General features: G+C 42.9%; 1 protein-coding gene across 4 annotated transcripts in view; it reads right to left on the minus strand.

Moving 5' to 3' along the window:
- OSBPL1A (oxysterol binding protein like 1A) overlaps window positions 1–27,138 on the minus strand; it is a 76,994-nt gene that overhangs the window by 26,221 nt on the left and 23,635 nt on the right. For all 4 annotated transcript variants that reach the window (XM_079982629.1, XM_079982630.1, XM_079982631.1 and 1 more), the window contains 4 exons: window positions 23,267–23,348; window positions 21,452–21,558; window positions 5,465–5,627; window positions 1,773–1,929 (listed from right to left, as the gene is read on the minus strand). In XM_079982629.1, the coding sequence (XP_079838755.1) occupies window positions 1,773–1,929; window positions 5,465–5,627; window positions 21,452–21,558; window positions 23,267–23,348 (509 nt within the window). The remainder of the gene's footprint in view (window positions 1–1,772; window positions 1,930–5,464; window positions 5,628–21,451; window positions 21,559–23,266; window positions 23,349–27,138) is intronic.

Below are 27,138 nucleotides of genomic sequence, written 5' to 3' on the forward strand. Positions count from 1 at the left end.
GCTACATTTAAAATTACACATGCATTTCCTCCCCTTTGTGTGTATATATATATTTAGTTATAAATGCAAACATAAAACACTCAGACAAACCATTGTAAAACATTGCCCACATAAATGTATGTTACAACAGTAGTCATGGTATGACAAGAGAAGAAAACAGTACAAGAATCCCAAGACAACTGAACAGCTTCATCCCCTGAGGAAGTTTGCTCCAAGGCAAAATTTAGATTGGTTTTCCCACAGAGCTCTGAGAATTTGCATCAATATACAGTATTTGCAGACACCAATTCCCTAAATAGCGCCAGATGACAGGTCAGATATTGCAATATAGTTCACAAAGAGATGTGAGCTGGAAAGTTAAAAAAGAATACGCCCTAGCTACATTTTTAAAACACTATCAAAAAGTCCATTAAAAAAGAGCAAAAGACATAATTATTGCTGAATAAGGGTATGGGGGCAAAATGATACAGATGTAAAAAAAAAAAAATAGTGACCAAAAAGCCTAATGAGAGACATCTGTAGTGGAAAGAAGAGAAATGCCAGGGGACTGAGGAACAAATAAGAGCTTGGCGGCTCTTGTCACCTCTTGTTTACCATTTTGGCAATAGAGTTTTACAACAAGCATTGTGGAAAGCTGCCAAATTGCAGATTGTTTCCTATAGTTAGAGCTGCTTTGAGCTTATCTTTGCTGCCTAGCAAAAAATCATTTGATAAAGGACCCTAATCCTTCCTTTCTCCACTGAATGAACACTGTGCAAACTGCATTAACAGGACTATCTTATCTAACGTGAGAAGGGGCATGGGAGATGAAGTGGGAAGTGCTGGTTATTATTTATTAAACAGAGTCAATCTGGGTTGTGTGTGGAATTTTGACTGCTTATTTGTTTAAATTTCATTGTGCCTAGAAATTCTGAAATATTTCTACAGTCCTACAATGATTGTGGGTGAAGACTTGACAGGTTTCATTCTGCACACAAGCCATGGTGCCATTTTGCGGTGATCAGAATGCATTAAATTGAGCCTAGAGGCAAGCATGGAAATGCTGATACATATGAGAGTGAAACGTATTTAAACCAAACTCTCTCTCTTGAATTTGTCTTCAGCAAATAAAATAAGGTCACCATCTTTATGCCAAGCAACTAGTGATAGTGAAACAGTGGAAGTAAAAAATAAATGTGCACATATTAAATTCTCTCTGCATTGAAACCTGAGAAATAAGGTGCAGTATTTGTTACATGTCACAGGGGATCTATTGTTCCTCCTTTTACATGTAAAAAAGTTAAGAACAGATGAAGCAGAAGATGTGTGACATTTGTCTTCAATATGACCTCTTGCTTTTGATGTTTTTTGTTTGCAAAAACATATTGAAATATCTGGCCAATACTAGCATTGAATGAATGATAATGCAAAGGCGATCAAGTAACTGGAAACTTTTTTTTAAAAGCAGTATTGAGACCCACATTAAAAAAACATGAAGAAACAAGAGACCAGTATTGATGTCAGTGAGACAAATTTAAATGAGCCAGAAACATGCATTGTTAAGAATTCATGTATTTCATTTGCAACATGGTGTAGTCACATCAATGTACCTCACTTTTTTAAAAAACGTTAACAACAAAAAAGATGATCTCATATTAATGAACTTCTGTTCCACCACTGTTCAAGGGGAAAGGCAGAAGTATCCCCAAGTATCTTTTATAGATACCACATTTGGGGTGTTTTTTTCCTAGCACAGCAGTAAAGGTTGCAGCCTCTCTAGACAAAAATCCTACCTGTGTTTTTTGATGCCATTTGACAGAGTCTCTCCAGTTTTACAGGTCTTTTCTCCAGACATGTCAGACGTTATAGTGTCACTAGAATCCACACTGTCTTCTAATGAGTAAGTTGTCACAGTTTCAAATCCACTCAATGATTTTTCGGATTCTGAATCTGTAAGACAGATGAACGCCAAATGAGACACACTTCAGGCTAGCCTTTCACAGGCTAATGGACACCTCCTTTGCACAGCGTAATGAAACTTAAGTAGCCTATGGTGTACTGATGACAGCATTTGTCCAGTGAAAACTTAGTACAAGGAGAGACTGAGTCTCTGAAAGAACATGGGTGAGCAAATTGTTCAGCGCCAAGGATTATACAAAGATGGGAATGTGAGCAGGGACAGACAAGTACAGGGTACCAGCAAAACATCTTACCAACTCCTAAACTTAGGCCCGTTACAGGTGCGATATTAGCCTATCCTTTAACCATACTTATTGGAATCAGATCCTACACAACTCATTGTTTCATCGTTTTAATATGAGAATCCAGCCTTTTCCTCTAGGTGTGTCGTTTAATTCCTGCACTACTAGTTAAATTTAACACCAGGTTTGTTTGTTTTTAGTGTACATCAAGATTTTTCAAACTAATATGCCCCAACAATAAAGGATAAAAACATAACGAAACACAGCAGGACACATTAAAGCAAATATACTCACCAGCAAGTCCAATCCAATGAGGAAAGGAAAACATTTTTTCTTACAACTATGGTAAACATGGTAAATGAGCACAATGTGCATTCGTATTGGTTACACTGATTTCCGTTATCAGCTGTCAAGTTCCATGACCTCCCTTCACCCAAATGGGTAGCAAAGCCAACTAGGCAATGCTATTCAGGGCCAGTGGAACTCTATTTTTAAATGTGGAGTACAAAATCTCACCAACTGTGTGAGTATATGTATGTATGTATATATGTATGTATGTATATGTGTGTGTGTGTACACGCACACACACACACACTCAGATTTGCATTTGCTATTTTAAACACATTATTTGTACTTTTACCAGCTATAGGGAGAAGGAGGTGCTATCTAAAGAGCTTAGAACCCACCACCAACAATCCTAGGCTTCACAGAACATATTTTCCCCAGAGACTGAGGGCGTGTTTTTTCTTCCAGTGTCTGGCAAAATCCAGTTTAGTCATTTACTTTCTATCCCAGAAAAGGAACTGAGGACAGCACACAGACCTTTTGCATAAATGTTTACAGTTTGTGCTATAAACAAATCTGATCAAAGCAAACACTATGTTTGCATAGATGGCAATGCAAAATTTCAAGAGCTGGAATATATTGGCTGTTTTTTATGTATGGATATTAACAGTCCAAGATACTTGGAGACATGGAAGTCAGGATGGAAGCAGATTCTTCCGATCATGAAACTGGCTCATAACCTTCCCTTTACAGTCAGTTATTCCTAGTGTTAGATACCAAAATGTACAGGAGAGTTCTCTTACTACATTTTAATACTTATGTGGTGCAGATATCAGCTAGCTAGGTGTTTACTAGGTAAGTCCTATTATACCAAACATGCAGACTTTTTTTTTTAAGGCAACTAGCTGCTGAGCAAGCTGTTCTGTAAGGCACAAGTGAAGCTTTACAGGTTAATTATGGTGCACAGGAAACCATTCAGGTAATACAAGAGACCTTAGGGTTGCATAATTCCTGATCTCCTCACAGACATCCCAAGTTGACAGGGAGCTTTACTTTTCAAAAGAGTTTGCTATCGTGGATATAAGATTGTAAACAGACTCTTCCTATCCACTTACAGAAGGACAGCATAACAAGGCAAACGTATTAATTTAGTTAAGTCCGTAAAACAAAGGATTTGTATGGTTCCAGGTGACCTGCCAATTGTAAAGTCTTACAGCAATTAATTAAAACTGCAGCTTACAAGGCCCATAATACACAGTTTCAAGTGAAAACAAATAGCCTACATTTCTCCTCTCTCTTAAAGCCAAGCTTATTTTTTATTTTTTATTTTTGCTTTCATACAAGGGAACTGTCCTTATTCCCACCCAGTTATTTTCTTTGGTTCAAGCAACTGTAATATTCCTGAATAATTGCATTTCAGTAACCGACGACTTGGTGCAGTATTCAAATTTGATCATGTTATCAAACTTCACAAACAAATGAGAAATTACATTCCCTTGAAACAGCAGCACTCAGATGGAGTCCAAGCCCCCACTCCCCCCCCCACAAGAGAGGCACAAATCATATCAGACTATGTAGTTTTACCAGAGGAGCTTTAGATGTTCTGTTAGGATACAAGTGCACAAATTCTGGCTTAGACTTTTATATTAACATCTATATGTATCCTAACAACCCAGCCAGATGGGCAGGGTATAAATAACAATAATAACCTATATCCCAGACAACCCTGTTCTTCCACCAGAATGGTTTCCTTAAGTTCTGGTAGATTTTACCTTCTGGCACAGTCACTAAATTTGTCTGTGTTATATTTCTACATATCAGAAGACACTTATGGTATGCATGCACACATTAGGAGCAGCTGTGTTGTCTTTCAGGTTCCGTGAAAGGCCTTTGATAAATAATTTTCACAAGACAATTTAATGCTGAGAAACAATCATCAACAAGAGAAATGGCTACTAGGCAGACCATAGCCTCCTGCTTAACGACATTTTCTTACTGCCTGTAGAGAAGTAAAACACAGAAGGTTCTTAAGCAAGCTGGCCAAACCACGCATTCTCTCCAGCATTTCTTGACCTTGGTGAGGGGTTTTGCTGGTGGCTTAATAAAGTTTACACAAGGGAAACTGCGTTCAGTTTCATTTATGCCTTCCACTCAATTGATCAGCATGCAGATTCCAACCCACATTGCACCCCTCATTCTCAGAGAACAGGCTTTTTCCTTCAGTCATTATCCAAAAATAGGAATCAAACAAAGAGGTCTGGTTCTTATTTTCTGCAGAGGACACATTATACATGGCCAAGACAACTACTTGTCCATTCTAAGATGACCCTGAAATCCTAGCCAGCTGAATGGTTTCAGTAGCAGAAACCTATTTGAACATCTAGTTTATTACAGCGCATTTCTCCTCACAACAGTGCAATTCAATTTAATCTAATGCATTTTGGTCAGGCAAGCTAGAAATTGTGTGTATCATGTTTTAATCTGTTTTTAGACACTGAACATGGATTTTTAAAGTGTTACTTCTCCCGAGCCTGCACCAACCACATTTTTGTTTTTGAATCATGATCTAAATTCCTTTTTCATTAGCTTGTCCTTGTCTGTAGACGGAAAGGCAAGAGACAGATGGCAAAAAGCAGCCAGGCTAGGAGTGACCGTGGCTCTTATAAAAATTGAGCTCTATTGTATATAAACCAAGATTTACATACCTACTACTTATAGAGTAAACAATTCATTACTCCAAATCCAGTTACAGCTGTTCGCACCCAAATCTTGCTACTTTTGCCCCTTTCAACATATTCTTCCTAGCCAGTCAAAATTTATACTGCAAACTACTTGTGACAGGATATCCTTTTCTTCTGTTCATTACTCTGAGAAGTCAAGGTGTGTGTATATATGCATATGTTTATACATAAATACACAGATACACACACACCCTTGACCCTGGTCTTTTAAAGAAGAAAAAAACCCTAACATTTTAGTTTTCTATGTCACACACTTACCTGAAACAGCATCATAGAACTGTTCCTCACTAAAGATGCTCAGAGGTGGTGACCCTTTGACCAGTGACTGCTCTAATTCATGGTGTTCTGTAGCTAGTGTTTCTAGAGCTTCAGATAAGATCTTGTTTTTCTCTTGCTCATGCTCCAGTTTCAGATTCCTCACCTATAAGTAGAAACATGTATGAATAAAATCTCATCTCTCCCAAGAACGTGAAACTCAAGGCTATTTCAAGAATAGGCTCCAGTTTGCTAACTAAACCATGTCAACAAGCTCAGAGAAGTGGATTAAGATGACCAGGGAACTTCTGCACTCGCCATGAAGTTTTGTCTCACCATTTTAATATGTCACAGAATAGGAAAGCTTACAAAAAGAATTTGTCTAAGCAAAAACTGGCAACTAAAACTGAAGGCGCTATGAAAGACAAAGCAAGTTTCCTACTAATCAGTTAATGCAACTTTTGTATAATTCATGGAACTGCTAGTATTAGCTTAGGGGTAACACAACAGGCTCTTCTAAGTCTATGATTCTATGAAGTTCAGTTAGTCCTGAATGCAGCTCCTTAGCTATTGGCAACTCTAAGTATATTATGTCATTATTACTGAGCTCCACTGACAGGCAGTTTCTTTCCCGGTTTTATTTAACATATTGGTACTGACTTTTAAACCAAAAAATGATTGGCCTAGGATCCCTCAGAAAGCCTTTTGGCATTATCTGTCTTCTAATACATTGTGGTCTATAGTGGTGGCTCTGTTTCAAATTCCTTTACAATGATTTATTTACAATGCTATATTTCTATACTGCCTTTCATCAGGATTCCAGGGAGGTTTGCATTATTCACATTAAACAAAAATAAATTTTACAACAGTGACAAAACCAATTACCATAAAAGCACTGTTTTTCTGCAGCAGCACAGTATGTCAACGATAACTGGTGTCACCCACCAACCTAATTTACCCCAAGGCCTAGGTGAAAAGATGGGTGTTAAAGACAACAGTGAAACTCCACTAACAAAGGCACTCTATGCACCTCCAAGAGGAGGGAGTTCCATAAACAGAGTGCCACTACAGAGAAGGCCCTGCAGATTCAAATTAGAATGTTCATAAATCAGGCCATTCTTTGCAGCAGTGTTTTCCTTGAGTGTTCTACAAGACAGGCCCACTGTATGAAGTCTATTGTGGAATTAAAGAAAAATTGACGGTACATTCATTCATTCATCCATTTATTAAATGTGTATACATTTAAGATCACAGGGCAGTTCACAACATAAAAATACAAAACGAAAACACAAAATACATAGTAAAACCAAAGCAAAATAAACCAATTAACACCCTCTTCCACAGAGACATTTAAAAGGTCACAGAATGTTAATCAGCAAAATGCCTGGTTAAAGAGAAAGGCTTTCATCTGGCGCCTAAATATATGTAATGAAAGCGCCAGGCTAGCATCACTGAGGAGACCATTCAACAAATGAGGTGTCACCTCAGAAAAGGCCCATTTCCATGTTGCCACCCTCCATATCCCTCTTTCTGTCCCTAATATTTTGTAAGAACAGCTGTATGAGCAGAATGGCAGGATTGTGCCCATCATACAGGCCAAGTCTGATTTATTTGAAGCCCTATATTTCTGTATACGGTACTTCACATGTTTCATATCTACAGCAGCGAACTAAAGATATATGTGCAATACTGATGAAACTTAGTATGAGAAGTTAAAGAAGAAGCTACAGCTTTGAACACGAGGTTGAAACTGGGGAGCCAATGCCCAATTTAATATTATCCTCCATCCAAATAAACTTCCATGACTGAAAGATTGCTCATAGTCATTACAGAGTCATTTAAAGTGAATTAACCCTTAAAATTATAGTTTTCTATTTAACATTGTGTCTTTAAGGGCAGCTAAAAGTATTATTGTTTATGCTGAAGTAATTTGAACCACCAGTACCAATATGTCTCACAAAATTGGTACTGGTGCACATAAAATATGGGTTGTACCAAATGACAGCTCCCAGTACCACCTCCTATGGCTGTTCCAAAGAGGTTCCCTTATTCTCTGGAACATATTTTGGAAGGGTGTAGAAGGAAAGAGAAGTCATCGCAGAGAGAAAGGGGGAAAGTACATCTCCTCCTCTGTCCGGCTTGGGTCCACAACTCACTGTGCAGAGAAAGTATGTTTTTCCTGTTTGTAGTGCACACTTTGGTCAAAAATGGTAAGGAAAAGGAACTGACCCAGGGAATGAATATATATATAGAGAGAGAGAGAGAGGAGAAGAAGAAGAAGAAGAAGAAGAAGAAGAAGAAGAAGAAGAAGAAGATTTAATTAAGAATTACCATGTACCCTGGAAGAGTTACAAAATCTTGGTGAAAATTTCTATGTCAAATAGAAACAAACTGGAGCAAATTCCACTGCCTTACATTATAATTTGCATTCTGCACTTTATCTTATCGCCATCTGGACTGAAGGAGGCAGGAACAGCAACATTCTGGATCTCATGAATTTGGATGTAACGATTGTGAGTATGCTCTTGGCAGCAGGTCTTTTTAAAGATCCAGTTAAAAGATTTCAAGTAGCAGGATTAGAAAACACATTAACTTGAAAGACTGGCGAGCTGCTGCCAGCCAGAGCGCACAATCACCTGGGCTCCAGGCTATTCACTGAATGATCCACTCAACAGCTGAAAACTACGGTACATATTCACTTGCAAAGCTGGGAACATTGAGCTGCATGGCCAGGGCTGTACTAACAGATGCCTTTTATTTGTAGGAAGCCTTTCAACAGTCTCATTCAGTGAACAGTGTGGGCATGATTGCGATAGGATCCATATGCACAAATGCACCATCTTGTCTAACAAGAACAAATCATACACAGTATGCAACTTGTGCATCAAAACCATGAAAAGGGCTGCAAATACAATACACAAAAAGGGTTTCAAAAACCCAGCAAATGGGTGGGAACTGAAATATTCCTCGCCCTGGGTGCCATTTGGAGTAGGGCCAGCCCTGTAACACATAAGTAAGGCTTATACACTTCCACATCTTTCCAGGGAGTGTGCCAAGTGTCATGAAGAGACATCTGCACAACACACAATACTCATACTATTTGGAGCTGGAAATAAATCCCCTAAGGGCCACAATAAATTGGGAAAGATCAACATTCTAGGGATTAATCCATCACTCTGTTTTCCTTCGAAATATTTTTTTTAATGGTCTGCAGTTCAGATGAGGTAAGCTAGATATTTGCAGTTGCACTTGAGATTTCCCTTTATAAGTGCTTGAAGTCTCTTATGGGACCTTCAAGTAGCCAATAAATAACAGCCTTTCGTTCTAGAAGAATGAGGGATGGGCTAACATAATCGTAGGCGGCATTGTTGTAATGTTTAAAGTTTGGAGCAAGTTCATCTTTGCATAGAACTTTGCTACCCTGTGTTTTCCAGTGTTGCATAAGAAAAAGAAATAAAATATGAGAAAGAGGGGAGAAAACGGAAAGCGAGATTGAGTTGTCTCTGCCCACAAGGACCTTACAATTAAAAATTGTAGTTGGGATGGTAGCAAGGGATGAATGGGAACAAATATAGCTACACCTTCTTAAGCTTGGTTACAGTGGAGGAGAAGGGGTTAATGGGTTTAGGTAAGCTGCCACTCAGATCTAGCAGTACCCAGTGAATAGCGGGCCAAATACCCATAGTTCCCACAGGGTCCATTGCACATCAGCACCACTTTTCACCCCCATTCACCCATGCTGTGTATGTCATAATTTCCTACACCGAAGCGATACCCATGTAGGAAACTCAGCATGAGTAAAAGTGGGTGTAAGATAGCAGTCCCCTACAACATAAGAAGAGACATAAAGGTCCATTTAATCAAGCAAGCTTTTTCCCACAGCCTGATTTTGCAACCTGCCACTAGCCTAAAGGTGACATCTCTCACCTGCTGTTTACCCAACACCAAGAGATACAAAAAGGTAGACTGTCTTAGAACCTGGAGGTTCTATTTAACTATCATGAACACAACCACCACTAGACCAACCTTCAAACAAAAATGCTTCAGTAGGTAGCCCCCCAGAATTCTTTGGGGGAAGCCATGACTGTCTAAAGTGGTACAATGCTACAGTAATTTAAACGTACATTGCAGATGGCGCGATAGTTTCCAGAAAACTGTGGATTAAGTAGAAGCACTGCAGCAAATAATAAAGCCAGCCTAGCATCACTCTTTTAAGAAGTAAGATGCTTCCCACAAAGGAATAAACAGAATTAAGTTATGAAAAAATTAACCTCAATTTTAAATACATTTATTTGTAAGAACCCTGAAAACCAATAGGGCTTAACTTCCAAGGGCATAGCAGTTTGTTAGGTTACTACTGAATTTCACTCACGTCTCAGACTTCAAGTAAATTAGTCAGTTTTAGTTTCAGTGTCCTCATTTCATACCTTCAAATTAAGATTAATATCTGTATGTACTGCATTTTAAAGCCAAAGCATATCCTTTGTTCTACAGAACACACACCTGACAGGAAGCTTACCTGTATCTATGTGCTACTATAGTGATATGGCTGAAAACGCCTCAATGTCAATATTGAACATCTCTTTGGAGTTTGCAAAGACTGAAATATAACAATACCAACTTCTATGAAACTATAAAAGCAATGCTGTCAGTGAAGTAATACCACAAACTATAATTTTACTTGCATCCTCTACTTAAGCTTCAATTTATTTATTTTTAAGGAGCCCCCACTACTAAAAAAATGTCCAGAACTCAGTTCTGAGAACTGACTTATGTTTTAACACATAGGCATTTTTAAAGGCTCATTGACACAGCGAAGAGGAATGCATTCCAATGTCAGAAGGAAGCCATTAAACTTTCAGCATCAGAAAACAAAGCACCAGAAACTACAAACTTTTCAGCTTTATAGCACAAGCTAGCAGGGTCAGGGGATGATGGAATAGATTTTGAGCCTAGTAGAGCGGCAAAGCCTGGCAGCATGTCCTTCCCATGGTGCCAGAATCCCAGATCAGTCCCTCTTGTCCTTGCACCTCCCATCTCTTCCTCAAGAATATTTCCCCACCGATACGTAATGCCAAAGAAAAACACACACACAAGACCTGCATGCCCCGAGAAACCTACCGTTCCAGCTCGTTCGTTGTGCTCCACACCTTGACACACACACACGGTGAATCCTAGGAGCTGCTGGCAAAGGTCGTCTTGCGTTTCAAGCTGCCCAGCCACGGAGTCCTCTCCTCCCGCCTCTGTCACCAGGGCATTGTTGACCTCGCGCGCAGCCCTGCAAGGTCTCCGCTGCTGCTGCTGCTGCTGCCGCCTCAGTCACCTTCTCGTTTTTCTAGTCCGCTCTCCAAATCGGCGCCGCTATTGCAACTGCACCAACGCCTCTGCAGGGCTTATCGCGAGAGCCAAGCGGGTTCCCCCCACCCCCGGGGGCAGTTTGCAGGCTCGCAGCTCCCGAGCAGGGAAGGCTTTCAAGAGACGTCCCGGCCCAACAACAACAACAACAACAACAACCAAGGATAGCGGAGATACAAGCAAGCAGGCGCAGCACCAGCTTAATTAGGACGCCGGCGCTTTCCCTGCACCGGCTGCTGCAAGCAGCAAGCGAAAGAAGAAAGCCCTTGACTCAGAAGCGCTGCGCGTCGGCTTCTGGAGGGCCAAATTGGGGCGCCCCCACGCGGTCCCCGCGCCTCCTGGAGTTGGCCAAGTCAGACGCGGGAGTCGGAGAGGGATGGTGGAGGAGAAACGGAGGCCACTCCTCCGCCCGCCCCGCGCGCACTTCAGGACGATGCAAGGGAAAGGGGAGCCAAGCCTTCGCCGGAGCTGCAAACCCGTTAACCCAAGTACTGACTCTAGTTCCTGCTGGGTCCTAAAGAGTGGGAAGGGGAGCATGTGTGCAGCAAGCCACACGGAGGCATCCTGCTTGCTGCGAAAATATTTCTCTCTTCCGCAAAGACACGCATTACGGTTGAAGCCTAAGTGCAACTTTGGTCAAGAGGAGGGCTTGCCAAGGAATACTACTGCGGTTCTAATCCCGTTTACCTGAGATTAAGCCCCACTGAATTCAGGAGGATTTAAAAGTGCAATCCTAACCATGTCTATTCGAATTTTTAAGCAGGGGGACATACTTATTCCTGCATGCGTAAATATGCACAGATTTGAGTCTTCTGAAGTTCAGGACAGACAGGACAGACAAGAAAGTGTGTCTTGCCCCACCTTTAACCACAACATGCAATTCAAAAGGCAGCGGGGTGGAGGGGGATGTTTAATTATTTGTTATATCAACTTGAAGTCAGCCATTTTTGTAGAACTCCTATTCCTCACAGTTCCCTGACAGGCAAAAATCCAACAGTGAAACTTCTCATTCTTTTACCTTAAGGCCAGAAAATGCTGGACCACTTTAAGTCCTGCCTGTCAGTTAAACTGGTAAAGGTAGCTGCTCCCCACCCCCCAAAAAGCAGTTATATATGCTGAGGTTTTTAAAAAGAAAAAAATGAAAAGAAATAAGGTCTTCAAAAAGCAGTGTGGAAAACCACAATTCCAATTTATTTTTTTTGTTTGGTATGGCTGCTGCTGCTGCAGCAAGAAGAAAGACAAACAAAACATACACACTTTTTGAGAATTCCATACAGGTGAGACAACATTTTAATAATTCCCACATGGATTATTGGACCACACACAAAACACTCTTGCTACCCCCTCACCCCACCCCCCAAAATACATTGTACTGGCATAGATACTTCCCATACAATCTAGCAGGTAAAGGACCCTTGAATGGTTATGTTGGAATGGGAATCAAACAATGCCTAAATGATGAAGATTAACCCCAGAATCACCACCCAACAAGACATTATGTGACGGCTACACCACTGAAGAACAACTAAATGAGCCTAGGCTTGGCCTACAAACAGTGCTATGAAGCCTAGCAGCCCTCCCTTCTAAGCACAATCTTAAACGTATTTACTTGGAAATAAGTCCCATTTTGTTCAACGGCTCCTATTAAACGAGTTTAAGACTGCAGCCTGAGTGACCTAGCTGTTAAATATCCCTGTAATCTGAACCACATTCTCGGGGGGGGGGAATGTAAATGAGTATATCACATTTCGTTCAGAATTTTAATTTTCCATTCATTTTGCGAAACAGAATACAAAATGGTGCTATTTAAAGAAACCACCACCACCAACACATTAATAGATTTATTTCACAAGTGGAGTCACATGGAGCACTCAGCAACAAACTTCATAAGCTAGACGTACATTCATTCCCCCAAAAAATGTCCTCTGAAGCTATTTTAATAAAAAGAAATAATAATAATAATAATAATAATAATAATAATAATTTATTATTTGTACCCCGCCCATCTGGCTGGGTTTCCCCAGCCACTCTGGGCGGCTTCCAACAAAGATGAAAAATACACTAAAATGTAACATATTAAAAACCTCCCTGAACAGGGCTGCTTTCAGATGTCTTCTGAATGTCAGGTAGTTGTTTATTGCTTTGACATCTGATGGGAGGGCGTTCCACAGGGCAGGCACCACAACCGAGAAGGCCCTCTGCCTGGTTCCCTGTAACTTGGCCCCTGTAGCTTTGCTTCTCGCAGTGAGGGAACCGCCAGAAGGCCCTCGGACCTGGACCTCAGTGTCCAGGCAGAACGATGGGGGAGGAGACGCTCCTTCAGATATACTGGACCGAGGCCGTTTAGGGCTTTAAAGGTCAGCACCAACACTTTGAATTGTGCTCAGAAACGTACTGGGAGCCAATGTAGGTCTTTCAAGACCGGTGTTTTATGGTCTCGGGAGCTGCTCCCAGTCACCAGTCTAGCTGCCGCGTTCTGGATTAGTTGTAGTTTCCGAGTCACCTTCAAAGGTAGCCCCACGTAGAGCGCATTGCAGTAGTCCAAGCGGGAGATAACCAGAGCATGCACCACTCTGGCGAGACAGTCCGCAGGCAGATAGGGTCTCAGCCTACGTACCAGATGGAGCTGGTAAACAGCTGCCCTCGATACAGATTTGACCTGTGCCTCCATGGGCAGCTGTGAGTCCAAAACGACTCCCAGGCTGCGCACCTGGTCCTTCAGGGGCACAGTTACCCCATTCAGGACCAGGGAATCCTCCACACCTGCCCGCCTCCTATCCCTCAAAAACAGTACTTCTGTCTTGTCAGGATTCAACCTCAATCTGTTAGCCGCCATCCATCCTCCAACCACCTCCAGACACTCACACGGGACCTTCACCGCCTTCACTGGTTCTGATTTAAAAGAGGTAGAGCTGGGTATCATCCGCATACTGATGAACACCCAGCCCAAACCTCCTGATGATCTCTCCCAGTGGCTGCATGTAAATGTTGAAAAGCATGGGGGAGAGGACAGAACCCTGAGGCACCCCACAAGTGAGAGCCCAGGGGTCTGAACACTCATCCCCCACCACCACTTTCTGAACATGGCCCAGGAGGAAGGAGCGGAACCACTGTATGACAGTGCCCCCAGCTCCCAGCCCCTCAAGACGGTCCAGAAGGATGTTATGGTCGATGGTATCAAACGCCGCTGAGAGATCCAGCAGAACTAGGAAACAGCTCTCACCTTTGTCCCTAGCCCGCCGGAGATCATCAACCAGTGCGACCAAGGCAGTTTCAGTCCCATGATGAGGCCTGAATCCCGACTGGAAGGGATCCAAATGGTCCGCTTCTTCCAGGCGTGCCTGGAGTTGTTCAGCAACCACTGCTCAATCACCTTGCCCAAGAATGGAAGATTTGAGACTGGGCGATAATTGGCCATCGTGGCCGCATCTAAAGATGGTTTTTAAAGAAGCGGTTTAATAACCGCCTCTTTCAGCGGGTCTGGGAAGGCTCCCTCATGGAGGGAAGCATTCACCACCCCACGAAGCCTATCGCCCAGTCCTTCCTGGCTAGCTTTTATAAGCTGGGATGGGCAAGGATCCAGGAGACAGGTGGTTGGCTTCACTCGTCCAAGCAGCCTGTCCACATCCTCGGAGATAACAGATAGGAATTGATCCCACACAACTTGACTAGACAGGACTCTAGCACTCTCCCGCCCTGGCCCTGCTCCCACGGTGGAGTCTACTTCTTCCCGAATCTGAGAGATTTTATCTGCAAAAAACTTTGCGAAATCATTGCAGGAGATCATGTGGCCCCTACTGGGCCCTGATGTTACAGGTGGTTCCGCTAAATTGTGAACCACCTGAAAGAGTCTCCTGCTGCTGTTTTCTGCAGATGCAATAGAGGCGGCAAAGAAAGTCTTCTTCGCTGTCGCTATCGCCACTTGGTAGGCTCGACATTGAGCTCTAACCTGTGTCTGGTCAGATTTGGAATGAGTTATCCGCCACTGGCGCTCTAGCCGTCTCAACGATTGTTTCATTGCCCTCAGATCTGTGAAAAACCACGGGGCTGCCCGGGCTCCATGCAATCGGAGAGGGCGCTTCGGAGCCAAACAGTCAATAGCCCTGGTTAACTCCACATTCCAGTGGGCCACCAGGGAATCGGCTGAAAGGCCATCAACATGGGATAAAGCATCCCCTACCATTCTCTGGAAACCATTTGGATCCATTAAGTGGCAGGGGCGGACCATCCGAATCGGTCCCACCTCCCTGCAGAGGGGATGGGCCGCAGAGAAGTCCAGTTGCACCAGAAAGTGATCTGATCATGGCACTTCTTTCGTTTCGCTTTTACTTAGTGTCAGATCACCAACATCCATAGAGGTAAACACCAGGTCCAAGGCATGTCCGCGGCTATGGGTTGGGCCAGACTTATTCAGGGACAGCCCCATGGAGGCCATGCTTTCCACGAAGTCCCAAGCAGCCCCTTGTAAGGTCGTGTTGGCATGGATGTTAAAATCCCCTAGGACAACCAAGCTAGGTGTCTCCAGGAGAACATCCGCCACAACCTGAAGCAGCTCGGACAGGGAATCCTTGGTGCAGCGGGGAATCCTGTACTGCCCCTATTGCCCAACTTCCAGAACATGCACTCGGAAAACTGGGTCTTCCCAATAGGACGCCTGGTGCAAACTAATGACTTCCTAAAAATCACTGCAACCCCCCCTCCCCGCCCACATGACCTGGGTTGCTGTGCATAAGAGAAACCTGGTGGACAAGCAGCGGCAAGGACAGGCCCATCTGCTTCATCCAACCAAGTCTCTGTTACACATGCCAGGTCAAGTCCTCCATCCATGATCAAGTCATGGATGGCAGTGGTCTTATGAATCATTGACCTGGCATTACACAGCAGCACCTTCAGGTCATGTGGGTATCCCTTGCTGATTCTAGTATCCATCCGGTCAGGACCAGACCCGGAGGCAGGGATAGTCCTCAGACAACGACTAAACCTGCCTCCTCTGTAATGACATGGTCTGATCTTAGCGTAACTCCTCCTCCTACCCATGATCACTGAGATCAGTTGTCCCAGTGCATCCCCCCCTGTGGACCATGCCCCAGCCATTTTGTTGGCTGGGACCTACTCCCCGGCAGCCCTGACCACTCCCCTTAAGAACAAAACAACACCTTAAACAAACAAACAAACAAACAAAACCAATAAAACAATACAAACAAAAAACCTGTAAAAATTACAAAAACATAAAATCAAACAAATTCCCAGGCCCAATAAACATCCATCCCACCCTCACCCCCCCCACATACAAAAAATTCAAAAGAAAAATTTTAAAACATTTTAAAAGCACTCTGCACCCCTCCAACAGTAACAGCAAGTGTCCTAGTGAGGCCCGTCAGGCCCTGCCCTGGGCCAGGTGGTAAGTGGCAGGAAGGAGCAGGGCCCCCAGACACTCACACAGGAGAGTCCTCCTGGGCAGCAGAGCACAGCAGTCCCTGTGAGGCTTCAGGCCCCGCCCTGGGCCAGGTAGATGGTAAGCGGCAAGAGCAGGGCCCTCAGACACTCACACAAGAGAGTCCTCCTGGGCAGCAGAGCGCAGCAGTCCCTGTGAGGCTTCAGGCCCCGCCCTGGGCCAGGTAGATGGTAAGCGGCAAGAGCAGGGCCCTCAGACACTCACACAAGAGAGTCCTCCTGGGCAGCAGAGCGCAGCAGTCCCTGTGAGGCTTCAGGGCCCGCCCTGGGCCAGGTGGTAAGTGGCAGGAAGGAGCAGGGCCCCCAGACACTCACACAGGAGAGTCCTCCTGGGCAGCTGAGCACAGCAGTCCCTGTGAGGCTTCAGGCCCCGCCCTGGGCCAGGTAGATGGTAAGCGGCAAGAGCAGGGCCCTCAGACACTCACACAAGAGAGTCCTCCTGGGCAGCAGAGCGCAGCAGTCCCTGTGAGGCTTCAGGCCCCGCCCTGGGCCAGGTGGTAAGTAGCAGGAAGGAGCAGGGCCCTCAGACACTCACACAGGAGAGTCCTCCTGGGCAGCAGAGCACAGCAGTCCCTGTGAGGCTTCAGGCCCCGCCCTGGGCCAGGTAGGTGGTAAGCGGCAAGAGCAGGGCCCTCAGACACTCACACAGGGACAGGTGCCCATCTGATTTCAGTACATTTGTTAATGGGCATAGATGACAGAAACTGGGTTAGGTACAAAGGAACCCTACACATTTTATAACCCAGCACCATACAGTTTTTATTCTGACCCTGATCACAACAGCTATATTTAGTTTTGCACTTTAATATATGCAATGCTAAGGTCTGAACTATGGCATTAATCAGGTTGTTCGCTTTTGAGTGTGATTTTTACTGCAGAAATGCCAACATGAGGGGGCCTTCTCTGGAGTGGGGTCAATGGGCTTATCCCTTTGGCCCCCTACTGTGGTCCTGCAGTTTCGCATAGCAGTGGTAGGGAGAAGTTTCCATTGGAGTAAGATTGCCTCTCCCCATGCTGCAGTCCTGATCCAGATAACTATCCCAAGATCACCCTGGGGATCTACAATACAGCAGTACCTCAGGTTAAGAACTTAATTTGTTCCGGAGGTCCGTTCTTAACTTGAGGTACCACTTTAGCTAATGTGGCCTGCCGCTGCTGCTGCGCCGCTGCCATGCGATTTCTGTTCTCATCCTGAAGCAAAGTTCTTAACCCAAGATACTATTTCTGGGTTAGTGGAGTCTGTAACCTGAAGCGTCTGTAACCCGAGGTACTACTGTAAATATTTTCAAGTAGGAAAACAATTCATTTAAGCTTAACAAACAGCAAATGAAGCCTCCACCCTCTCTACAGATTTATGCCATCGTTCTTCAAGGCTTAGTGCTCATATCCCACACAGAATAATACTCCTTTTTCAACAACAACAACCACCACCCTGCATTCCCCCATTTTTCAAAAATTGACTCCACCTTAATTGCTAGAGAAAGGGAAGTTTTTGTTACACATTCTTTTCCTGGAGGGCATTTCAGAACTTTGGAGTTCCAAATCCAGAATAAGAAACTTTCTTTCCCCAGTCAATGGGGAAAAGAGGCACACAAACACATATATATTTAGTATGGGTAAAATCATCTTGCAACTTGCAGCAAAAGTTAAACAGTGGTTAATAACAGGAAGCTGCATTATACCAAATCAGGCCATTGGTCAGCCTAGCTCAGCACTCAGCACTGAGAAGGTAGCAGCTCTCCCAGGTTTCAAATGGGGAAAACTCCCAGCCCTATCTGGAGATACTGAAATTTGAACCTGGCACCTTTTGCATACAAACCAGATGCTTTGCCACTAAGCTATGGCCCTGCCCCTTAATTTTTTTTATACTGCTCAGTATTAATTTAATATATGCTGTGACTATTCGGTGGGAACCTCTGAATATCAGTCTCGTTGAGGAAAGTTTTTGTTTGGGATGCTTGGCTTTGGAGTGCTGCTTAAGTCTGTTTCTAAGCCAGTACTTCATTGCATTCCGGTTTTATCCCTCACCTTCCTGGCAAAAATCCCATACACAGCTATCTCAATGTTCACTTTAAGTAATATACATTACTTAAGAACACAGTCCAAATGAATAATTACTTAGCTGCATTAAGTAATCACAGGTGCATTTTTAGCCATTATTTGTGAAGTTTAAACTTGCCAAATCCTTCCCTCCTCCAACACTTTTTCCTATCTCAAGTGTAACAGGAGAAGACATATACTCAGATTTTCACTATTCAAGACTATTTTTGCAGAGCCTACAATGGCTTCACTGTATGGGCTGCATTGTCATGTAACTGGTGCTGCGAGTCACGGTCAGCTCAAGCTTCCTCATTTGCAATACAACTTGCTAAAGGAAAAACAAAGCTGAACTCACATCTACCACCATAAAAACGTTTTAAATTCAGCCATAACTTTATACAGATTAACGGTGAGCTTTTGCAAGTTTACAATGCCGTATAATACAGCTCAACATTCTATAATGCACCCAATTATCCTTGAAAACAATTTACCTTGAAAACAAATGGCTACACTGTAGCTTTATTTGTCTTCCCATGAGCTTAATTAATTTATAATAAGCAGTGGATTTATGTAAGCACATTAGTAATTTAAGCCCTTGTCATGTGATTCAACCTAAGGGGTTAAATCTCACTTCTGTTCTGTTGCAGCACACCACCACTCAACCTGTTTTATCCCCAACAAGCATTTCAGGTTCCGAAATATCCTCAAAACATTTTGCAACGTATCCACTGTTGAAGTCATAGGATAGTTAATATTTTTCTTTCATTCATGCTGGAGTTTCAAATCCAGAATAAGAAACTTGGACCTCTCATGTTATTCAGTCTTACTGTAGTGCAGGAGTCGGCAACGTGTGGCCCATGGGCTGGATGCAGCCCACAAAGACCGTTTTACTGGCCCACGAGCCACCCCCGAACCGAGCCACCCGCTCGGCGAGTCTGCGCAGGTACTGGAAATCGCATCTGCGCATGTCCAGACACCAAAATTGCTTCTGCACAGGCACAATTTTTGGTGTCTGGGCATGCGCAGAAGCAATTTCCAGCACCGCGGACATGTGCAGGCACGATTTCCAGCATTGCACTGCGCCAGTCTGGCCCATGGATGATCTCTGTGGGAGTGATCCGTCCATGGCCGGTAAACCTTGCCGACCCCTACTATAGTGGATCACAAAAAAACTCAGTGACAAGCCAGCATAAGGATTGTAAAGAGTACTGTACTAAAAGAACCCATACTGCTGGTTTCGGACATAAGCAACAACAGGCACATGGAAAGTCAAAGGAGGATTCCTTTAGCAACACATTAAGGACCAGCACAACATGGAACGTATTTGCTGGTCCCAAGTACTTCATCCTCATCTGTATTTGGACTGGAAAGACTTAAGGAAAAGTGGGGGTACGTGGAGGCTAATTTGAAAGTATGCACAATTTGTGATGTTGCACAGCATCTTTACCAATAATGAGTCATGTCTGCATTAGTTTTGAAACTGCTGGCTTTGTGGAACTTGAACCATCTTGGGGAGAGCCTTATTTTGGTCTAAAACAGGCAGGATTTTTGACAACTGAATCTAGCTGCAGTGAGAACAAAGCTATCCTGCAGATTATAAACATAGTCTAACCCAATGTCAATTCTGTCCCCATTTCCTCTGGTAATACCACTACAGGACCTAACATTAGCCACATCAAGGCTAATGTTCATCTTCCAGTTTAGTTGCCATCTACTTGCCAGCAATGCCTTCTGCATTCTACACAAGACAAGCAGGTCTATATGAATACAGATCTAACAGAAAAAATGACATTTTAAAAAAAAATCAGTGGGAGAACACTTCAATCTCCCAGAGTACTCTACTCGTTCTGCCCGGACGCTGAGGTCCAGCGCCGAGGGCCTTCTGGTGGTTCCCTCATTGCGAGAAGCAAAGCTACAGGGAACCAGGCAGAGGGCCTTCTCGGTAGTGGCGCCTGCCCTGTGGAACGCCCTCCCATCAGATGTCAAAGCGATAAATAACTACCTGACATTCAGAAGACATCTTAAGGCAGCCCTGTTCAGGGAAGTTTTTAATTTGTGATATTTTAGTGTATTTTTGGTTTTTATGGAAGCCGCCCAGAGTGGCTGGGGAAACCCAGCCAGATGGGCAGGGTACAAATAATAAATTATTATTATTATTATTATTATTATTATTATTATTATTATTATTATATACTGCTGATCTGAAAGTTAGTTTCTTTCCCCTCCTGAACAAAGCAACATTAAATAGAAAATTCCATCACGAAACTTCTGAATCAATCTTCAATATATTCTATCTGGACTTAAATACAGACAAGGGTTTCCTATTCCCCAACATGTTAACAGAGCTAATGTAGGTTGATTGTGATCTCCAGTTACAAAGTACACAATGTGGGTATTACATTCTGGCATGAACCCATTGGGTTCAATGGTGGATGGGATTGCCAAAGTCGGTATTCCCAGAACCTGCCCCCTTCCCACCCCCTTTTATTTTAAGCAAATAAATAAATTGCCAAGTTAAATGTGCACAAGTTGTGGGCTTACGGTTCTGCCATTGTGAATAGTGACTGTGCTGATCTTGCATACATTTAAGCTTTAATTCAGTTGTCTTTTGAGTTTTCTTTTTTGCATTTCATTGGCATTTGACCCCAGTGCTTACAATTCCACCACCTCCCCTCCCCCACGTATACATATACCTGCCAACCTTCATGCATTTGAGGAAGCTGACTCATCTATGAAAGCTTACACTATAACCTTAAGGAGCCGCGATCTTTTGTCTTTGCTTCTTCCTGGAAGCAGACTGCACATTCCACCCAATATTTCTTCCACTTCTAATCTTTCTTTCTTTTTATCAACTTGACCAGTGTTCTAGAGTTCTAATATCAATGTCTCTCTGCTGAAACTGCATTTGTTATTTGTGAGAAGACTTCAGATGTTTTCTCAGGCTATGAACTTAAGTGACATTGCATTAAATATTTGAAGTTCTTAAATGTCCAAACCAATAGGGAATATTGCTCAGCAATCAGAACTCAAGGCTGCAAAGGACAGAAAAGATCCCATCCAAATGATGTTCTTATGTTGTTCTTCTATAGATACTTGCCATTGTTTTGATTCACAGAGAGTATGTCATATAGAAATACTTACCCCTTCTTGCTTAGTGAAGAGTTTGAGACAATTGCTCAGCGCTTCACAAGTTTCTCTTGATGTTTCAGAAACCCCTTCAGCTTTCTTGAGAAATGAAGTAGGCATTCCTTTAGAAGAAGGGCAGGTAATATATGTGTTACTGTTTTATTCCACCCCACCTTTTGTTGTTGTTTTAGCTCGTGTAACCAACAAAGTTTATTATTAAAACAGTCTCACAGAAGCATGACCCGGAACTTTCATCCATCAGCCATTCTTATATAGGATACACTTGATATCTTTGACTTGAGAAAAAGGAATGTCTAATTAAAGAACATTTAATTACTTTCTGCTGTAATAAAACCCACAGGTCTTAGCTAGGAGGAAGTACAATTTACTATGAAATTTATGATCACAAGACAGGAGGACAAACCAAGACAGTGCTTTTGATGGTCCACTGCTATTGGACAAGCCCATGGGAATATCTGAACAGTAACATTTCCTTCATACCAACTGAATGGCACTGTGATGGGATAATGAGCTGCTTGTGCGTAAAAGCTTGATCCCTCAGAGATTACTCAGTGTAGTAAATCTCTGCCTTGAGCGGAGCCCTTTGGCATGGCTCCGTCAGTCGCTGGTAGAATCTGACAGTGGGCGTCTACGGAAGCGTTTCCAACATAAAAGCTGTTTAACGGAAACGCGTCTCCTGGATTCTCTATGTGACAGTTTCCGGCGAGGGATGGGGGTCCCTAAAGGGGGTCCTGCTACCTCCTCACTGTTCTCACTGGAAGTATCCCAGAGCCTCCCCTCCGATTCCCTTTCCCTTGGAGCTCCTGCTCCCCCCCACTGGTTCCCTCTTCTGCTGCAGTGTCTCTGGTATTTTCCGGGAGCCTTTCCACCACCTGTTCTTCCGATGGCAGTTCCCTGACAGGCACATTACCACATAACCCCAAATTTGTGTTTCTGAGTCAGCTACCACAACTTCTAAAATCTTGTATCCTCCTGTTCTTCATTTACAAATGTTGCACAAAATTTTGACAGTCTGAGAGCAATAGAAGTTAGAAACATCTGAACACTATAGGCCTGTATAAGAATTTTGTAAGATGAAGTACTATTCTAACAGCATTGCAGAAAGTTCAGGTGTTTTGGCAAGAGAAGTCCAGAATGATAAGGTTGAGAAGGCTGCTGTCCCCAGTGAATTCTTCATTTCTAAAAATGCATTAGATACTGCCTTGACGAAGAAGGTTTTGCAGCTTAAATGCGCACAATTTTATGAAACATGAGTACTAAAATACTTGTCAGGTTTACTTTCTTAAAATAAATGCTCTAATTTCACACAGTAGAGGCAACTCCCCGTTTGCGAGGGGGTCGCATTCCAGCTCATTGTGCTCATCGGCAAAGTGCAAGTAAGTCTGATCCCTTCTGCCCGGGCCCCTTTCAGGGCCAAAAATGGCTTGCACACCAGTGGTCGCACACCAATCAAACGCACGCAAAATGGTCGCTGCTTGTATCTAAACCAACCTGCCCCCTCTCTGTGCATATTGAGGGACACACAGAAAGTGGAAGTTAACCTTTTGAAAAATAGATATTAAACTGTATCAAAATGTGTGAGTTAAATTACTTGCAAACATCAGGACACAAAAGAGCAAAACTTATGCTGAGTATGAGATCAGCTAACTTTGCATCCATTACTAAGGCCTGATTGAGACATCTGGTCAGACAGAACAGGGGTGGTCCCATATTTACTGAGAAACTAGTTAAGGCTGTTCTTGCGGATCAGCTTGGAAAGTGTTTCAAAGCAACAAGAGAGTTCCTTATTATGAACGAAAAGCAAGTCACCTTGAGAAGTGTCACATGACCTAATTACGGTGAGGAATCCAGAAATCTCTTTATCAAGTCTTTGTTGCCATGACTGTGCAACCTGTGGAGAGGAAACAGATATTTACACTTTCAGAATAACAAATCTTAAAGAGTTTCTTTCCAATTAAACATGACCTACATCATTATAAAACTTGGTGCCAAACTAGGTGACATATGAGAGATGCCACTACAGATCTCTAATTTTCTTTTTAAGAAAAGAAAAGGAGAAAGAGAAGCAGAAAAGACAGCAGCCATGGAGGAACCATGACTTTTCCCTAAGGAGACAAATATCAGCTTTGGCGGGGATTTACACTGGGGAAATGTCAAGTGTCCCCTCACCGTTCCACAGTCCAAATTCAGGTGTACCTTCATTGCAGTTGCTTGTTTCAAAAACAAAGGGATGGAGATCTGATTACAGATTTCCAATTCTCATCTACTTCGGCCCTCTATTTCAAAAAGAGAGCAGCTGCTCATATTATTTACATGTGAAATTTTACCAAAAAAAATGTTATCTACAAGTGTTAATCCAGCATTTTTTTAATGTATGGTTTTATTTCTAAAGTGTCACAATATAAAGGACATCCAAGAGCCATAGCAGCTCATTAAAAAAAATGGCTACCCATGAATTTCAGAAGCAATTCTCCTACCTTTCTTTGCTATTTACGAGTTTTACCTTGGCCATAAAGAGATAAAATAGGTGAAAGGACTTCTTAATGGGCAAACACAGTGGCATAAGCAATTTACTCAAACGTAATAGGATATGCAGTTTACTATAATTCAGAGGCTTGCACACCCTTCTGGATATATTGTTACATGCCACCTCAATCTCTGTAGCAGAGTAGATTCCATGGGTCCAGGCACAGCAGAGATTGTGGTGTCTTTATAATATATGGTTTATTTACCATCTTGGTTAAGTTAACAACTCATACTTAGCGGCCATTATCAGGCTGGCCTGGCAATTCTGGCAACTGAATCCCTGCTGGATCCAGGGATTCAGGAGGCTTGATGAAATTCTAACACCTATCAGATATTTAGGGGAATCTGGCACTGAGGAATTCAGGGGAATCAAGGCACCCACATAACATTATTATAGGTTGATTCAAGGAAGTATTATACCTATTTGTCTATCTCAAGTTAGGGGGAAGGAACCAAGCGTGGCTGGACTACAATTCTCACCATCTTTGACCATTTGCCATGCTGGCTGAGTCTGGTGGGAGTTAGAATCCAACAACATACTGAAAAGTACAGGTTTTCCACCAGTATGTATACTGTCCTTTGCACGGTTAGCTTCAGTTAGGCTGAAATCCAGATATATGTCCCATTAATCTCAGACCTAATTTTAAGTAGACATACATAGGATCACCCTGTTAATAAGCCAATAAATGCATCCTGAGTTTGCCACATTGCTCACCCACACTCAGCGTTTAATAATGGCTATTGCTGATTCTGAGCTATAGTTTATTCTATTGGAAGCACCATCATACTGGGACAAAAAAAGAACAAACACGACATCAATTTCCAAACTAAGGCCCTCTATGGCTGAAGGTACATCCTCTAGTTTCCAGAAGTACAATTGTTTTCAAGGTGACACAGCTGATGCTCAAATTTCACAGCATAAATTTTTAAGGCACTGATAAAGCACATTAGACTAAGCAGAATTATTCACTAGTTGCCCTGAAATGAGCAATGCGCTGTAAGGTTTAACCAGAAACTATCTGCAACAGTACAGCATGTACTGGCCCTATTTAGAGTTCTGCACACGCTGTAGTTATGTTCCCAGGTATGCCCCTTGGAAGATCTGTACAGTATAAAGAAAGGAAATTGGGATGAAGTATGGATAGTAGAGGATGATTACAGGAAATAAAGTAGCTTAAAATTAATCTAAGATACTAGAAGAATGCAGTAAAACAAGCCAAGAAAAGAACATGTTCTACATCTGAAGGAGCATCTCCTCCCCCATCGTTCTGCCCGGACACTGAGGTCCAGCTCCGAGGGCCTTCTGGCGGTTCCCTCACTGCGAGAGGCCAAGTTACAGGGAACCAGGCAGAGGGCCTTCTCGGTAGTGGCGCCCACCCTGTGGAATGCCCTCCAATCAGATGTCAAAGCGATAAACAACTACCTGACATTCAGAAGACATCTGAAGGCAGCCCTGTTCAGGGAAGTTTTTAATATGTGACATTTTAGTGTATTTTTCATCTTTGTTGGAAGCCGCCCAGAGTGGCTGGGGAAACCCAGCCAGATGGGCGGAGTACAAATAAATAATAATAATAATAATAATTATTATTATTATTATTATTATTATTATTATTATTATTATTATTATATAAAGAGAGGCAAAAGCTGTAAGAAGCCAAAGAGGTATTAGTTTGGCATGTGTAGTAGTTAACAGCCAGAAACACTGAACCATTGCACCACTGGGGACTCATATCATTCATTTTTTTTCCTCCAGGGTTTTTGTTGGTGTTACTAAACCAAGACCTTCCATCCAGTTTCAAGCAAAGTTTTGTCAGTATTTAGGGATGACCAAACTCATGAAGTTCATTAAGAACTTTTAAAATACAGTGGTGCCTCGCAAGACGAAATTAATCCGTTCCGTGAGGCTCTTCGTATAGCGGTTTTTTCGTCTTGAGAAGCAAGCCCATTGACAGCTTAGCGGATTAGCGCTATTAGCGGTTTAGCGGCTTTTAGCGAACAACTGTTAAGCGGCTTATCAGCGGATCAGCTGATAAGCGGCTTAGCGGCTTAGGAAAAGGGGGAAAAAAGGGGGGGGAAACCCGCAGGAACTCGCAAGACATTTTCGTCTTGCGAAGCAAGCCCATAGGGAAATTCGGTTTGCGAAGCGCCTCCAAAACGGAAAACCCTTTCCTCTAGCGGGTTTTCCGTCTTGCGAGGCGTTCGTCTTGCGGGGCACCACTGTACTGGAGAAATTTAATCTAATTACAACCCTAATTGGCCATCCAATTTTCAAAAATCGTCAATTGCTTTTCCAAATTAGTACTATTAGTATATGGGACACGGGTGGCGCTGTGGTCTAAACCACAGAGCCTAGGGATTGCCGCTCAAAAGGTCGGCGGTTCGAATCCCCACAATGGGGTGAGCTCCCGTTGCTCAGTCCCAGCTCCTGCCAACCTAGCAGTTCAAAAGCACACCAATATGCAAGTAGATACGGTAAATAGGTACCGCTCCGGCGGGAAGGTAAACGGCGTTTCCGTGCACTGTTCTGGTCCGCCAGAAGCAGCTTAGTCATGCTGGCCACATGACCTGGAAGCTGTACGCCGGCTCCCTTGGCCAGTAAAGCGAGATGAGCACCTCAACTCCAGAGTCGTCCATCACTGGACCTAATGGTCGGGGGTCCCTTTATCTTTAGCTTTACTATTAGTATACCACCTTTCATCTGTAGATCTCAGGACAGTTCACAACATAAAATTACAATATATAAACCACAAAATACATAGTAAAAATAATAACAACAACAAACCAATAATCCCCCTTCCCACAGGAAGTGTATATTTTTATGCAAGATAAGAGTTTAGATATCAAATTATTCTTAGGATAAAAAAAATACTAGCACTGCAACTGTGCATTTTGTTAGACTTACTTATTTACCTTATTACTATAATGAAAATCAATTACTGAACTTTTTTTCTTATGCTAGAACTGTTTCCTATAATCAGAGGTTTTCAAATAATCTTTTAATACTGTTGTTGTTGTTTTAAAAAAATACCTACGCAGGTCTTCAGAAATATTTAAACAAAACAGCTCCCTCTTCTGGCTTGAAGCAGTAAAACCCTCTCTCCTCTCCCCACTACCTCTAGTAAATGAGAAGGTGTTACTCTGGACAGCATCCTGTT

This window comes from Podarcis cretensis (assembly GCF_951804945.1).
Source record: "Podarcis cretensis genome assembly, chromosome: 7".
Lineage (NCBI taxonomy): Eukaryota > Metazoa > Chordata > Lepidosauria > Squamata > Lacertidae > Podarcis > Podarcis cretensis.